The 16,441-nt window shown below is 42.8% G+C and overlaps 1 protein-coding gene across 2 annotated transcripts in view; it reads right to left on the reverse strand.

The window, feature by feature from the left end:
- The window catches only part of LRP5 (LDL receptor related protein 5), a 126,778-nt gene that overhangs the window by 41,207 nt on the left and 69,130 nt on the right, over positions 1–16,441 (reverse strand). For both annotated transcript variants that reach the window (XM_035130368.3, XM_088665658.1), the window contains exons 6-7: positions 12,293–12,689; positions 11,653–11,824 (exon numbers count right to left, since the gene is read on the reverse strand). In XM_035130368.3, the coding sequence (XP_034986259.1) occupies positions 11,653–11,824; positions 12,293–12,689 (569 nt within the window). The remainder of the gene's footprint in view (positions 1–11,652; positions 11,825–12,292; positions 12,690–16,441) is intronic.

The raw sequence follows: 16,441 nt of genomic DNA on the forward strand, positions 1-16,441 counted from the left end.
GAAGTGTCTCTTCATTCTGATTCTAGTTATTATTGAATTCTACACAAGTCTTCTGTTCTTTATATTCACAGAATTGTTCAATCCTGTTCCAGTATACGGTACCTTCAGGACAGGCAGCAGCAGGTCTAAATATATGACAGACTGACAGCATGCAAAAGTCATACAGCTAATACATGCACACATATACAGTGGTGCCTCGCTTAACGAATGCCCTGCAAGACGAATTTTTCGCTAGACGAATGGATTTTGCGATCAGAGGTTGCCTCGCAAGACAACGAGGTTTTCTATGGCCGCCGCTTCATCTTGCGAAGCATGGCCATAGAAAAACGAACCTCCGACTGCAAAGTCCAGCGTGCAGTGAAAAATTGCCAGGGCTTTTTGCCGCCTGCCTTCCCCTTGGCTTGGGGAAGGCAGGCGGCAAAACACCCCCACACCGCTGCACTTCGGCTCCGGGGGACCCCGGGATGTCTCCTTCCTGTCGGCGGCTGGGGGAGAGGAACGAAGGAGGGACAGGATATCATCATCATCATCCATTTATTTATCTCTGTGGTATGCAGCAAATTTAAAAACACAAAGGTTACATCAATATACATAACATCAATACAAATAATTATAACATACAGAAGACAGGGTTTAGCTTTAACAAAAGCCTGGGGGAAATGTGTTCTTAAAAGATTAAGGTAATAGATGGTAATGGCAGAGGCAGCACCATGCTGAGCAGTGTTATTTACCAGCAGCAGCCGTTCAGGTGAACAGACAGAAATAAGGAAAAGGAACCTGAACTTTTAACAGCTGGGCATAAAGCCAAGCAGGAATCGAGAAGAGGAACTTCTTGCTACCACCACCAGCCAATCCAGTTTGGTTTGGAGCAAGCAAGCGAAGAGGATGCCACATGTGCACATGCCCTCCTGCTGCTAGCAAAATGCTGGCAGCGGAGAGCGGCACACAGGGACATGCACACATCTGGCGCCTGGCAGTTAGGCTGAAAGGGGAGTAAGTGGCAAGCTGCTTGCCTCCATTCAGTCTGAGGCCCAAAGAGGGGGAAAGCTGCCTTAGCCAGGCCAGGCTATTTGATGTTCTTGCCCAACACAGTCTACTCTGGCTGACAGTAGCTTTCCAGGGTCTCAGGCAGAGGTTTTTCCCACCATCAGCTTACCTGATGCTTTTATAATAACAGTTTTTTAAAAAAATATATGTGGAGATGCCTTATATTGAAATTGCTCTGCCACTTTGCTACCCCCCCCCCCACAATTGAATACATTAGATTGTGCCTTAATCTGAACACTGGGTGATATCAAACTATATCCTACTGAGAGTAGACACATTGAATCAATGGTCTTAATTCCATTGATTTCAAAGGGTCTACTCTGAGTATAGCCAATATTGGCTCTCTCACACCATCTTCCATACCGTTCAGATGGTGAACAAGGCTATGAAAAATCAAATTACACTACAATAGTCAAAAGCATGAAGGGTTACTAGGTTTGCATATACCAGCAAGGGTAGAAAAGCTCTCTCCAGTCATGTGTTCCTTGTTACTATGGCTGTTGTTGTTGTTAACATTTTGGTAAAACTTTTGATTTTGCACACTTGGAACATTCATCCCTCCCTCACCCCAACCTCATTTGTGAAACCCCTCCCTTATTATAAAGTTAATAATTAAAATGCACGGCACACAATATGACGCAGGAGTAACAGGACCCGGCTTCCACCCCACCCATGAGATAAGTTGGAGGAGACAATTGTGCCTTTGCTTAACCCCACTCACACCTACAAATCAATTATTGGTATCTTAAGATCCCAACACAGTGACGAAAACAAGGAAATGTGCCTGAAAGATTGTGAGCTCAAGATGCACCTACAAAAAGGAGTTGCTTGTTTTCTGCAGGCTGCTTCCTCCTCCTCCTCAAAGGCCATTACATGCAGCCTCCAACCAAACTTTGGAGTGCCTCTATGCTAACCCAACACCCCCCCAAGCTTCCATTTCCAACTGCTTAAATATTTGTGAAGCGCTCTTTTTTTGGGAGGCCAAGATGAAGCAGAAAAAATACCCCTGGGATCCAACAGACCCCTGAAGTTTCTGGTCAATGATTTTTTTTTTACTGTACACTCAGCAACGCAGTTTTGTTTTTATGTTACAAAAATAGGGGAGGCCCTACTCCAGGGCTCTTGAAGTAGTATTGACCACATAAAACATGTACTTTGTGGTACATGTAAATTCTAAGGTTTTACACACCCTATTTTCAGAAGTTGCTGTGGATAGAATGGACCCCAGTTAAGCTATTGGTTGTTTCACTTTCTACATTCATTTTGATGGGAGTAATTTGGGCCACCCCTAGCTTATCAAGTTAAATGCAATAAAAAAAAAATATATACAGTATATTGAAGGGTGAGAGATGAACCACCACAGGAAAGCTGACCCAAATGACTGTTGGGAGACCGGGACATCCATAGCCTTGTTATGTTTTAACAAGATTCATAATATCTGGCCTTGTTGCAGCTACAGTGGAAGACCACTGGCAGTTAAGCTTTGGTCAAATCCATTTCTCCAGCCTTCTTTCTAGCCCACATCTTACTATAGCAGCAGTAAGTAAAGCTACTAGAAATAAATCTTATCCTAGATAACTCCCACAGGAAGAGTTAAGTCTGATGCATGTTCACATTTACAGTAGTTAGCTGGGAATCTTTCTCCAATACGGCAATATGGAAAGCAATTAGGTTGCACATGGCACCAAGTAATAAAAAGTCTCACACTGAAAGGAGAATGTATTGAGCAATAGCAGGATTTTTTTTTTAAAAAAAAAGAGGAGTCTTTAGTTGGCCATAATAGGTGACAACATCATTTTGTTTCAAAGTGGTGCCAATAGTGTAGGGGCTATAACACTTTTGGAAGAGATTAAAACACATGCAATATATTTTTATCTTACAGCATTTCACTAATATATTTATGAGTGTCAAGAATTCAGCATGGAAATTTGCGTGTTAGCACAAGGAATTTGCGTGTTAGCATAATGACTTCACAATAGCAATTAAATGCTTGAACTTCAAAATGCAAACCATAGTCCTAAACAGCAATATACTGGAAGGCTGAACAAGAGACCAAAGCAGTGAGAATTAGATCCAAGGATAGTGATTAGTGCTGAAATGAAATAATGAGTACTTAGGCGGACTTGGGGTAAGAAAATTTGCATGCCAGTTCTTATGCAGCTATACTTCCTTTGTAAATCACCATCTTTGGTTTTCACCAAGTGACAGACAATTACTAGAGGACTTGGTAATGGGAACTATTCTAACAGTAGCAGTAGTGACACTGGCTGTAATCTTGCATGCATTTAGTCCGATTAAAACCCATTGATTTTCAATGGGATTTAAACAGGATGTGTGTATCATTGCAGCTAAACTCATAGTCCGTCATCCTCTAAAATATTACAATTTGATGCAATTAGGAAACAAGGCCAGTCAACAGCTACAAGGTCAGTTCAAAATCCAAGCAGCAACACAGTTGTATAATCCTCTAACATGCTGAAACTATTTGTCAATACCTAAACGTGCTTAAACCAGTGATATACATTTAATATATATATTTGCAGATGCTAGCATTAGATAACAACCAATCAATGGTAGCATATTTTAAAAGTTCAGAAATTTCAGCTATAGAAAAATTTCTTGTTATACGTAGGACCTCAATCAACATTTAAGCAACCATGTTATGATGTTGTATTATACGGAAATTAAACTCTCCAGAAGAGATTTTAAAAGGCAAATGGCCATTACAAAGGGGGGAGGAATCTAGCCACTGTAAACAGAAACAACTGAATGGAAAATTTACATCTATGAATGGATGATAGACGACATTTTCAAAAACCCTTGTAAAATTGTAGTAAATGATGAACAAAGTCCGCAGAGACAAAGCAAGATGAAAACTGACAATGGATTCAACGTCTTCAATAGTTCGCAACAGGCTCCCAAGGGAAAGTTAGAAAGGGAAAAGGCAGCAGGGCTACCTATAGGAGCTGCCATGCAAAAGGGCAGCAGGGGGCCACCTTAGGTGAAGGAAGTCTTACAATAAAAGGTGACAAGCAAAACATATGGAGCATTACAATGAAATCAGCATGCAGACATACAAACGACTGCAATCATAAAAGCCAAGAGGCAACCAATATTAAGTGGAAAGACATGGGGCATTATATTGTTTGCCTATGCCAATGTTCAACTGGGGTGTGTGTGTGTTAAAAACAACTTAAGCCACCTAGAGGTTTCTTACAATTCAGCCACATGCGTAATCAATCATCTTTAAGTTTAACTATTTCCCGTCATTTCCTCATGCAAGCTGAAGTATGGCCATTTCCCAGTTCTAGATTAATTCAGTATACAAAATTATGATAGGCCTCAAAGAATTGTTTCCTGTTGCTTTTTATTCAAAAATAAAGCTGAAGTTTAACTATAATAGGTAGTTTTCAATAGGTTTAAGTTGTAAGCTTTCATAATTAGAAATGCCTCTTAACTAAAAACCAAGACCAGGATGCAAATCTATCCTCAGTACTTTGCATATCCAATCACAGAAAGAAATGAAAAGATATGTAGAAGCGAAAACAAAATGACTTAACAGGGAGGTGATTCAAATTTCATGTTAATTTTGCAGAAAGCTTCCAACTTAGGTGTGAATTCCCCTTCTCACAACTCAAACAATTGTGGTGTAAGACAGTTTTTTAAATTGCCTGCTCAGGCGGATGATTTATTGACCACTTTCACTACTTTCATGCTTGTAGCCCCATCAAAGCCAGTAGAACTATACCAGTCAATGAGCAACTCCTCTCCCCGCATCTCCTGGTTTCTTTAGAAAAACCTAAAAGGGGAGGAGAAAGTAGTCTGACACTGCATTTGCATAAGTGCACAACACAGGGGATTTCTGAGCATTCATATCGGCCAAATCAACCAAACAAATTGCCTGAAGAACTGCAACAGTAAGCTATTGGGGTTCTTATGTCGGCAACTTCAGAAGTCCATTGGGAGAATAAAATCTTTTATAGTAATAATAATAATAAAATCAATCACGATTCTTGTTCTGTCTCTCAAAACCTGAAAAAACCCTGTGCACCACTAATTTAGCCTTCTTACTAAAAAATGAATACAAGATAAAAAGGAGCCGACAGCTGGAAGAGAGCCAATAGAAAGCTTTCTGCAGCAAAATGCAAAGAGAACTGTTTGTTCTGTATTCAGAATTTTACATGGAACTCCACAGATGAGATGGCATATCTGGCTACAGGTCCAAGAATACACATTTATTACACAGAGAATGCTGTTGTTAAAAATAAATTGGAGATTAATGCCTTCTAACCAGAAGTGCACGAAGAAGAATTCCTGAGCAATTCAATTCCCACAAGGAAAGAACAAAGTTTTCTTTCAAAAGTCACCTTTTACTGGGAAGGGTGCTCCTTTACAGGGAGCCCCAAGTTGAGAAATAGACAGCTCCTGGCTTTCTATTTATAGTTATTCAGGCAGTGAATAGTTTCATTCCAAATGCCACAAGGCATACATGCAACCTTTTATTCCAGGGGCCTGATTTGTGTTTCATTTCATAAAGTCCAGGGCTAGGAAGACAAAAAGAATTTTTAACAAGTGTGCAACAGAAACTTGGGAAGGGTGTGTGTGCGTTCAGCTTCTTTATTAGACTAAACTAGATTCTCAGACGCTGGTATGAGGGGGTGGGGGTTGCGGGACAGAACTCAGAAACTCTCCTATACAGTTTTGCTTTTTAAAAGAAATGTAGCTCTAGAACTGCATGGGCTTTTTTTGCTCATTAACCATGAATACTAGTGCCCTGCAATTTAAGCAAATCGGGGTGGGGGGATGGGGGGGTGACACAAGGAAAAGGAACAGAGGGGTGCAAGCATTTCAATTAGCTGGCTTTGAAGGACCCTTCTGAATGAGAAAGACAGAACACACTTGTCAAATGCAAGTTCAAGTGAAAGCCACTTCTGCCAATGAAGTGCGCAGATGGCTGTGGGGGTTCCGCTAAACCTTCCCTGGGCCCCCATTATGTCTTCATTGCTCACAAAAAAAGGCAAGGGTCACCTACAGTTTAGAATAAGTTAGCTTCCTTTCCCACAGGATGACTCGAGTCAAAGTGGTGAGGAAAGTCTTCCCTTTTGAGTGACTGCTGTCTCATCAAGGCACTAAACACTTATATAAAAAAGCTGAAGAAATGCATTTTTAAAAAAATCTTCCCACCACTGCAGATACCAGATAGATGGAATCTGGCTGAGCATTTCTATTAAGGGGGAATGCAGAGGGATTCTGGTCAGCTAACACTATTTTCAGCATGTTGTTCAACAGGCTTTCCCCCCACAACAGGTTCATAGAACACAGAGGAGTTCAAAACCATGTAAGAGACAGACAGACAGACAGACAGACAGACAGACAGACAGACAGACAGACAGACAGACTCTTGTATAAGCCAACTCTGTCCTGCAAACTTCTGAAAAGAAAAGCAGTTATAGCTTGGCATGCTCTGTATGTGTTGATAAATTATAATGGAAATAAAGTTGAAAAAGCATCATAGGAATCTTACACCGGTATACAATGCAGACAAAGTTTCCCTGCAACTGATCACAGGGCAGAAATGAATGACAAGTAATTCTACGGCAGTATGCAAAATTACATTCTTTTGGATACAATTTGAACTAATTCCCACTGTAGTGAGAATGCAGCACTTTTTTTGGGGGGGGGGGAGAGTCATAGCTGCCAAGTTATCCCTTTTTTTAAGGGAAATTCCCTTATGCTGAATAGGCTTCCTCGTGAGAAAAAGGAAAACTTGGCAGTTATGGGAAGAGTATGATTCATGTTAGGGTGGTATGAATTGAACTGTAAACCGATAAGACTTCTCCTGTTCAGTTTAGTTATCAGCAAAGAGCAGCTTGAGTCTGTTCCAGACTGGTCCTGAGCCACTCTCATTACTACTTCTGCTAAGATTGAAAGCTGTATTACCACTGCTGTGCTGCCAACACCCCAGTTGCAAGCAGGGCAGACATTACTTGTTGCTTCAAATGCTATTGCCTTGGATCCAAAGTTAATGAAAATCACAGAAGGAATTTCATCTCCTTGCTTCCACTGCAGCCACCTGTGGCCATAAAAAAAAGCCTTATCAGGGTTGTGAGGGCAACTCCTGAGCAATGTGGGATGGGGTGCAGGGGAGAGCAGGAGACAGGAAATCTGTGAACTTTCTTAACAACTCACCTTAGGATCCAAGCCATTGTCTTAATAGTGGGCAGGGCAGTGGATGTTTGCTGCTGCTTGTTGCTATTGGTTGCCCAGGACAATGGTACCTATGATCAAAAACTAGTCTAGAGCAGGAATCCCCAACCTGCGGCCCTCCGCAGATGTTTTGTCCTACAACTCCCATGATCCCTAGCTAACAGGACCAGTTGTCAGGGATGATGGGAATTGAAGTCCAAAACATCTGGAGGGCCAAAGGTTGGGGATGCCTGGTCTAGAGGATCAGGAGATCCTCCAGAGAAGCACATATGGCATAGGAGCCACAGCTGAAAGGAGAGCATTGGAGACAAGCATCCTATGCAAGTTTATGTTGTGAATAATCTTGGGGGAGTTATTTTGGCCCGGAGAAGATGGTATAAAAGTAAAAGGAAACAAAATAAAATGTACAGAAATAAATAAAATGGTCAGAGCTTCTGCACACAAAAGTAATGTTTGGATCCAAGTAATGACTATGCCTTGGGGTTCTTTAGAAGAATAAGGCATGGGCAAATTGTATAGGAAGTGGTTGAAAGTTAGCATTCTCTTTCACCCACCGGAAGTAAACTATTAGTTGTTATCCAAGTTTTAGATTTGTGTGTAGCTATACTGTTGCAGTCGACAGTGGCCCTTTGGTTGTTTCTTCGAGGTCAGTTAACTCAGTAGGGCTCATGGTTGATCAATGCCTATTTCTCCTTCAACTGTGGGAAGGCAATTGCTTTACTTCTGACACAGCCTTCTCAGTGGTCAAAGGTCAGATTCCTCCTATTCAGAGCTCCCAATGGTTTCCTCCTCCCTGTCCCATTTTTCGAAATAAAAGTTCATTTTGGCATCGAATTAAGAAAGCACAATTAATTTTAAGCGCAACTCTGCAACTTATCTTTAACTTTTAAAAAGCTTGACTAACTATGAATAGTATTGCAAGAACTAAAGTGATTACTTCCAAAGCAAAAATAGAAAAGTTTCGGCAAATGAAAAAGATCACTTTAGAATTTCAAAACAAAGGAATCCCTACTCACATTCACTCTTCATTGCTAATACTGTGGTCCCCTGTGTTCTGCATTGTGCCAAGGCAAATTTGGGTACTGAAAGGGGGTGGGATAAGAGCTATGCTAATTTGCCCTGCAACTAATATTCTGAATCAGATTTTGATTGTCTTTCCTTTCTTTCTTTTTTTACCAGTTTTTTTTAACATTAGCACTTCTACAACACATCACGAAGAGTCGGACACGACTAAACGACTAAACAACAACAACACAACACATTAGGTACCAAACAATAATCTAATTACATTTTAATGAATAGATGCTAGGATGAATTCAAAAATTCTGGATTAATCTACATTCATTTAGGGATGAAAAGACAACAACCAGTAAACCAGAAGAAAGTTTCTGCTACCTTCTATGGGTGGAAACTTTTCTTGCACTGACCTAGATTGAGGTCATTATTTCAAATATCACATATCATACGGTAGAAATATCTTGGGGGGAGGATTGTTTTCTAGACAGATCAACACTTTGAAAGCCTTTTCTGATCACAGAAGTACAGGCTAGGCATCATCTATCCTTAGTTTACAGAAATATTTACACAATTTATAATCTGTGAACAGAGAGCAAAGCCAGGATGAATTGGGTTAATAAGAATTACCAAGTAGACTTTGGTGGGTTGGTCGATGGAGGGGACAGAACTGCAGTCTGACACTAATGACCCGGGTGTCACGCTTCAGAGAGACTTCTTAGCATAACACAATGCTTCAGAACATCTAGGCATAAAGTCTGACTCCTTCAGGAGAAAGTAACTGCAAAACTTTTAAAATGGTAAATGGGACGGTGGAGAGAGATACAACCCCACATTTCATAATTTTCTGTGTTGCATTTTATCCCTAACCATAGCTTCGAAAATATTTAAATTAGAAACATGCCTAAAAATAGGGAAATAGTTCAGATTTTTAATTATGTAATTATGCCTCAGGGTCATTAAGCAAATCCTGAAGAGATAATACCAAACCACAAAATTGGTTTTTAAAGAGAATTAGGAACTTCTACACATGGATGCCAGTGGCTCTTTGCTTCACTCTCTGCTGGAACCTTGTAATCCGTATTAATCTACTGTTCGTTCAAGGAAAGTTAACTTTTTATCCAAAGAAGTCCTAAATTTGCTTTCAATTCTTTTATGCTGCTTAACTGTGCAGCAGCCGAGTCTGTAGAGTCAATATACATTATTTCCACATACACTATGTGAAATCTGCTGTATTTCTCATCTTTCTTCATTCCCTCCCTCCCCACTCCTTACCCTTTTGCACATGCTGCCAAACTAACTTAGCAAAAAGTTTTAAAAGCTGGGAACAATGCTACCACAGGGTGCCAAATTTGCAGTGAAAGCCCCAAAGGCTGTTGTCACGCAAAGTTTGACAGGCCTTGCCAAATGGTTTCTTCAGGATATAAACTGCTTGTGAAGTGACTGAGTCCTTTGTATTTACAGCTGAATGCTGCAGATGGGAAGGTCTCTGCCAAGAAAGAGTAACTGCTGTTTTTGCCATGTGAAGGTTTAACACACATAAATAAGGAGCACACTCACTCCTAACGTGCATGGCAATGTTTAGCTGCTTTAGGAGCGGCGTAGGGGAAAAGAGTTTTATTTTCTGAAAGCAACATGGTGTTAGAAAAGCATCATGATATGATATGCAATGGAATGAACAAATCTACCAACTGAGCATCCTTGTCTATAGATTAAACTGGGCAACTCTCCCCCTCCCCCCAAAAAACTTACTATAAGCCCCCCCCCCAACCTGAAGGCCCAGGAGCTGTTTTGTGGCAGGTGCTTGCCCAAAGCTTTATTGGAATGTGTACCCTGTAGTGTACCCTCCTGCCAACCTAGCAATTCGAAAGCACGTCAAAATGCAAGTAGATAAATAGGAACCGCTACAGCGGGAAGGTAAACGGTGTTTCCGTGTGCTGCTCTGGTTTTGCCAGAAGTGGCTTTGTCATGCTGGCCACATGACCTGGAAGCTATACGCTGGCTCCCTCGGCCAATAATGCGAGATGAGCGCGCAACCCCAGAGTCGGTCACGACTGGACCTAATGGTCAGGGGTACCTTTACCTTTACCTTACCCTGTAGTACCCGAAATATTGGGAGCATTTAAATTCAAATATAAGAAACTACAATCGTCTCTTTACTCTATTCCAGGAGAAGGAGTCCTATGAATAAGAAACAGATTAACAAGGACACCTCTTTGCATGTTCCAATATCCAGTGAATAAATAGTATAAATAGTATGACTGATTTACACAGCACCCAAAAGTAGGTGCTTTATCATCATTGTGCTGGGTTGGGTCAATTTCTAAGGATTTGAGAAATTGGGGCCAATACCCTCGGGGAGAAGCATATCTCAGTGGAAGGGCACATGCATTCCAATGCATAAGAGACAGTTCTGGACTACACAGGCCACTGATCTGACACAATTTAAAGCAGCTTCATATCAATGAGACGCTCAAATCTCATTCTCTCGTCATCTTTTAAACTCAAAAAACCCACTTACAAAAAGATGGTCTGTGCCTCATTTAGGAAGCAGACTAATAGAGCAAAGTATTCTCACCTTCAATCCTTTAACTCAAAACAAATAAAGCCAAAACTCATGAATGAGAAACCAGAATTTTGGAACTATCAGACCTTACCTCATAAGCATGTAAACAGAAACATTAGCACACTTTTTCCTGCTGTTAAGTTATTCCCTTAATGTCCTAATCTGTTTTTCCTTTACACTCTCCTAAAAGGCATTTAGTATTAGGTGTTTTGACAGAGAGGAAAATGAACACCATATAGAGATGTTCAAGCATTCCTACAGCTGGCCTGGCGGCTATGTATTAGAAGACATATTCTACTGAACTTATTTACATCTACTATTGCATAAAGTTAGCAAGTCTTGAAGTTACACAAAACCCTGCCATCCATCTGTATGAGGACAGCTAAACGAACTACATGTGCAGAACAAAACAAGACAACTCTCTGCTGAAACGTCTCAAACAGAACAGTATTTGCTTAAAAAACCTTTCCCCAAGTTTTGGCGCATTCAAGAATGAGCAAAGACTCAGTTAAGTTAAGTTTTACAAGAACAGTTTAGTTCCAATTACTCTTCTGATTCCTGGGTCAGGGTCTATTAAAATTAATTCAGTTGCAACGATACAGTCACAGATCTCTATTGCATCCACACCTTAATTCTTGTTTATAGAACTCTGTAGTGCTTGGAATTTCAACCACTTCAGAAACAATTTGTGGTAAAAATAGATCATTTCCAAGAAAACAAAGATGAGCCAATGTGCCAATATGAGTAATATTCATAATAGCTCGAGAGAGTTAGTTGTTATCAGAGCTGTCTGAAAAACATATTTTTTTCTAATTTACCTCAATTTTGTCGGTCTTCGCATCTCCCCAGTAAAGTTTATTTTCTTCAAGATCCAATGCCAAACCATTAGGCCACCCTAATGATGTATTCACCAAAACTTTCCTCTCAGAACCATCTAAGTAAGCAGACTCAATCTTCGGATTTTCACCCCAGTCTGTCCAATACATATAGCTGTTGGGAACAAATAATAGGCTGTTTTACACATGCCTCCTCCTCATACACAAATACTTGATGAAAATATACTACTGTACTGCAATTTCAAGTTGTGACATTTCCTGAGAAACTTTAATTAGAATCTTTAATTAGTAGTCTGTGTATCCCCAGAGCTCACAAGATTCATAAGTTGTCATTTTAAAATAAAGTAGGAGATACAAAATCCCACTCAAGAAATCATGAAGGATCTCACTACAACACAGGATTTGATGATTGGCTATCCTAAATAGATATGGTAGTATTGAAGGGTATGGATTGGAAGAATGGCAGTGAATTCAGTAGAAACTAGTACCACCAGTACAATATACCCTGCACTGTCAGAATATACAACATTTACCAGTAAATACCTTCTTTCACAAGCCTAGAAAACAAAAGCAGAGCCATCTCTTCGTTTTGTATCAATGATCAAAGATATGCAACACTCACCCCATCACTGGATTAAGCACTATTGCTCTAGGTTCATCTAGGTTTTCCGATATAATGATCTTCCTCGATGTCCCATTCAGCCGTGTAACTTCAATGCGATCGGTACCAGTGTCGGTCCAGTACAAGTTTCTAGCCACCCAGTCTACAGCTATACCATCAGGGTGATTTACTTCTGTCGTTACAAGGGTTTGGGCTCCGGACCCATCGAGAAAAGCCCGACGAATGGCTCTGACATCATCATCAGTCCAGTATATATAACCCTCCACAGGATCATAGTCTATTGCAATAGCATGCCTGATATTATCTATTTGCAAAATGATGTCAGTGAAATCTGGCATGTCCAAGGAAATTCTTCGTAAATCTGTTCTTCTGGCAAGCAAAAGCACTTCTTCAGCACCTGGAAAAGGGAAGAGAATCACCAGTAAATAACCAGCAATTTCCATTACTTAAGTTTCATTTACTTTTTAGAAAGCAATGCTGTAGAAGTTGTGGAAAATGAAGACTGATAAGTGTGGTCAAATTTTGTTCTGGTACTGTGTAGCATAATAGTGAACCTGGGCTGCTCATCTCCTCAAGTGATTTGAAGTATGGAGATGAGTCTGTAGTGTCTGAACCCTAACACTCATCTTCAACATTCCTATGCTAGTAAAAGGGAAGCAAAGCCAAAGTACAACACTGAAAAATGCAAGGAGGTGGTGATGAAGGAGCAACACTTGGGAGATTCCTTCTCTGATGAGGGCAACAGAAAATTCTGATACTCCTAATATATTCCCCCAAACATAACTTCATGAAGAAGCCACTCTTCGCATTTTTAAAAATATGAAGCCACTCTTCTCTATATAGTTGAAAATTCTTGTAGCAAACGAAATAAACCCAAAATCCAAAATGCCCCTTGTGCTAAGAGAACTTTAAGAGTTCGGCTGAGGTCATTTGTTGGATAGGTGTGCTGCATATAGATGCTACATACAATACTATGCCTCTAGGAAACAGCTATTGGCTGAGTTGACAAGTTTTGTGGGATATGATGTCTAGACGTTTTCCCGTAGCAAATATGCTAGCAAATGAAATCACATCCTACTCTTGTGAAACTTTTTAAAAAAATGTTTATATGAAAATTCAGTATGTTCTTCCTTTTGCAATGGAATAAAATTACATTTGAGACCTAACTGGGTTGTCTTCCTTTTTTCAATGTTAAAATATTACCCTTTGGGTACTCTAAAAATATTTTGCCCAACATTTGTAATACAGAAAATCATCTACTCTTGTTTGTCTACAGTTTCCACTGCACCTCTTGCCACCGTTATATCGCCTCCCAAAGGTGGACACCGGACTTTCAAATTTCAGCAGCACCTTGTGCAAAGCCAAAATTCCTCGCCTCTTATCTTCTGTTCTGCTCAATTTACTATGTCACAGTTGTGGCGCCCTGTGGCGCCCCCTGGGCCCGGTGCAGGAGAACTGGTTGTGCTGCTCTAAATCCACCCTTCCCTCTACCTTCCATCAAACATAACCCACCTGCCTGGAAATAGAAATCCCTCCAAGTGAGCTGTTTCCTCGCTTGGCCAGCTGCTGCTCTAAGCCACAGTGGAAGGGACCATTTTGAGGATACCTCTCTGCAATATCCTGTGCCCTTGGCTCTGGGGCAGGAGGGAGAGAGACAGTGCTAGACAGCAAGTAGCACAAGGGAAGCAGGAAATGGACGAACAGCCACTTCTATTCCTAGTTGTCTGAAGCTGGCATCCATGTCTCAACCTTTAGAGAGAGGTCTGGAGGGCCTTCTCTGCAGTGCCTGTGAGGGATCCCCTGTTTCCCACCCCTCACTGCTTTAACAACAGAGGCTCTCCCTGTGCTTCTCTACAAACAGGAGAAAAACCTCCAGTGTCCAAATTGGACTTGTCTCCAGAGTACCTCAGGCACTGCGTTCGAAACCTATTGCCACCAGTGGGGTCTCCCTCCCTGGGATCCCTACTGCACAATGTGCCTCTCCCTTAGGCAACTATGTGGCTCCTTAGGCTTCGCTAACCAGCCCTTTGTATGGACAGGAGAAAAAGCAAACAGTTTCCTCTTCCACAGGAAAGCTTTGTTCTCCCCTCTTCGTCACACCTCTGAAGGTACTGAGACACTGCCGGGTCAGTGAACGTTTAAGCACATTTAACTTTATTATTTAACTTATAAACATGAATTTATTTGGTTCTTAAAAGCACATATCTTCTTTTTATATAACACAGACTTGTTAATACAGCTCCTGCACCCCTCTCTGACACTCTACTCTCCACAGCCAACTCCCAACTGCCAACCCCCAACTGCCATTTAGAATGCCCTCTAGCTCCGCCTCCCAGGGAACACCTGCCTATAATGGGAGTGATAGATTAACTCATGATGAACTGGAATCATCATCAGGCACTATTCCGCCACAACTCCCGTCTGTGGAATGCTCTCCCCAGGGGGGTTCGCCTGCCGCCTTCATTATACACCTTTAGGCACTAGGCAAAAACGTTCCTTTTTAACCAGACCTTTGGTTAACCTGATCAACATCCCATACCCTTTTAAAATGTGGCTCTTTTGGGGGGGGAATTATTGCGTTATTGCTTTTATTGTTATTTTATATACTACTAGTGTATTTCAGCCCGTTTAATAACGGGCGCTAGAACATCCTGGAGTTCTCCGAACCCTGGGACCTGTCCTTGCTGTCGGCGGCAGGGGGACAGGAACGGAGGAGGAGAAAGCGCTGCGTTCCTCTCCCGCAGCTGCCGACAGGAAGACATCCCAGGGTTCGGAGAAGCGCTTGCGCAGCGCTTCTCCGAACCCTGGGACCTGTCCTTGCTGTCGGCGGCAGGGGGACAGGAACGGAGGAGAAAGCGCTGCGTTCTCCTCCTCCGTTCCTCTCCCGCAGCCGCCGACAGCAAGGAGACATCCCAGGGTTCGGAGAAGCGCTTGCGCAGCGCTTCTCCGAACCCTGGGACCTGTCCTTGCTGTCGGCGGCAGGGGGACAGGAACGGAGGAGAAAGCGCTGCGTTCTCCTCCTCCGTTCCTCTCCCGCAGCCGCCGACAGCAAGGAGACATCCCAGGGTTCGGAGAAGCGCTTGCGCAGCGCTTCTCCGAACCCTGGGACCTGTCCTTGCTGTCGGCGGCAGGGGGACAGGAACGGAGGAGGAGAAAGCGCTGCGTTCTCCTCCTCCGTTCCTCTCCCACAGCCGCCGACAGGAAGAAGACATCCCAGGGTTCGGAGAAGCGCTTGCGCAGCGCTTCTCCGAACCCTGGGACCTGTCCTTGCTGTCGGCGGCAGGGGGACAGGAACGGAGGAGAAAGCGCTGCGTTCTCCTCCTCCGTTCCTCTCCCGCAGCCGCCGACAGCAAGGAGACATCCCAGGGTTCGGAGAAGCGCTTGCGCAGCGCTTCTCCGAACCCTGGGACCTGTCCTTGCTGTCGGCGGCAGGGGGACAGGAACGGAGGAGGAGAAAGCGCTGCGTTTTCCTCCTCCGTTCCTCTCCCGCAGCCGCCGACAGGAAGAAGACATCCCAGGGTTCGGAGAAGCGCTTGCGCAGCGCTTCTCCGAACCCTGGGACCTGTCCTTGCTGTTGGCGGCAGGGGGACAGAAACGGAGGAGGAGAAAGCGCTGCGTTCTCCTCCTCCGTTCCTCTCCCGCAGCTGCCGACAGGAAGGACGCGCACACTCTCCCCCCCCCTGCCTCCTCCAACCGCCGCTCCTCACGGCCAGGGAGGGTTGTGAGGAGGCCTTCACCGGCCTCCACCCTCGCTTCCCTGACGTGCCCTGCAGTGAGGCGGTGTCCGGCGGGAGCGGCGGTTGGAGGAGGCAGGGGGGGGGAGAGTGCGCGCGCGCAGTCTCTGCTGTCCAATCCCTGTATCCCTGGGGCACATGCGCAGTGACCCAGGGACACACGGGACAGCTTGGACGCAGGGACATCTTGGACATTATTATATAGGATGATCTTTTTATGTGAACCGCCCTGAGACCTCCGGGTATAGGGCGGTATATAAATAAATAAATAAATAAATAAATAAATAAATAAATAAATAAAAATTGGGGGTTTTGTATGCTGAGCACAGACCCATACTTTGCCTATGAAAATTTCTGAGAGTGTAGGATTATCCCCGCCTGTTTGTACTGTTAAGATTTTGTACATATCATAACA

The sequence above is a fragment of the Zootoca vivipara genome, chromosome 1 (genome assembly GCF_965207765.1).
Source record: "Zootoca vivipara chromosome 1, rZooViv2.hap1.1, whole genome shotgun sequence".
In the NCBI taxonomy this organism is placed as follows: domain Eukaryota; kingdom Metazoa; phylum Chordata; class Lepidosauria; order Squamata; family Lacertidae; genus Zootoca; species Zootoca vivipara.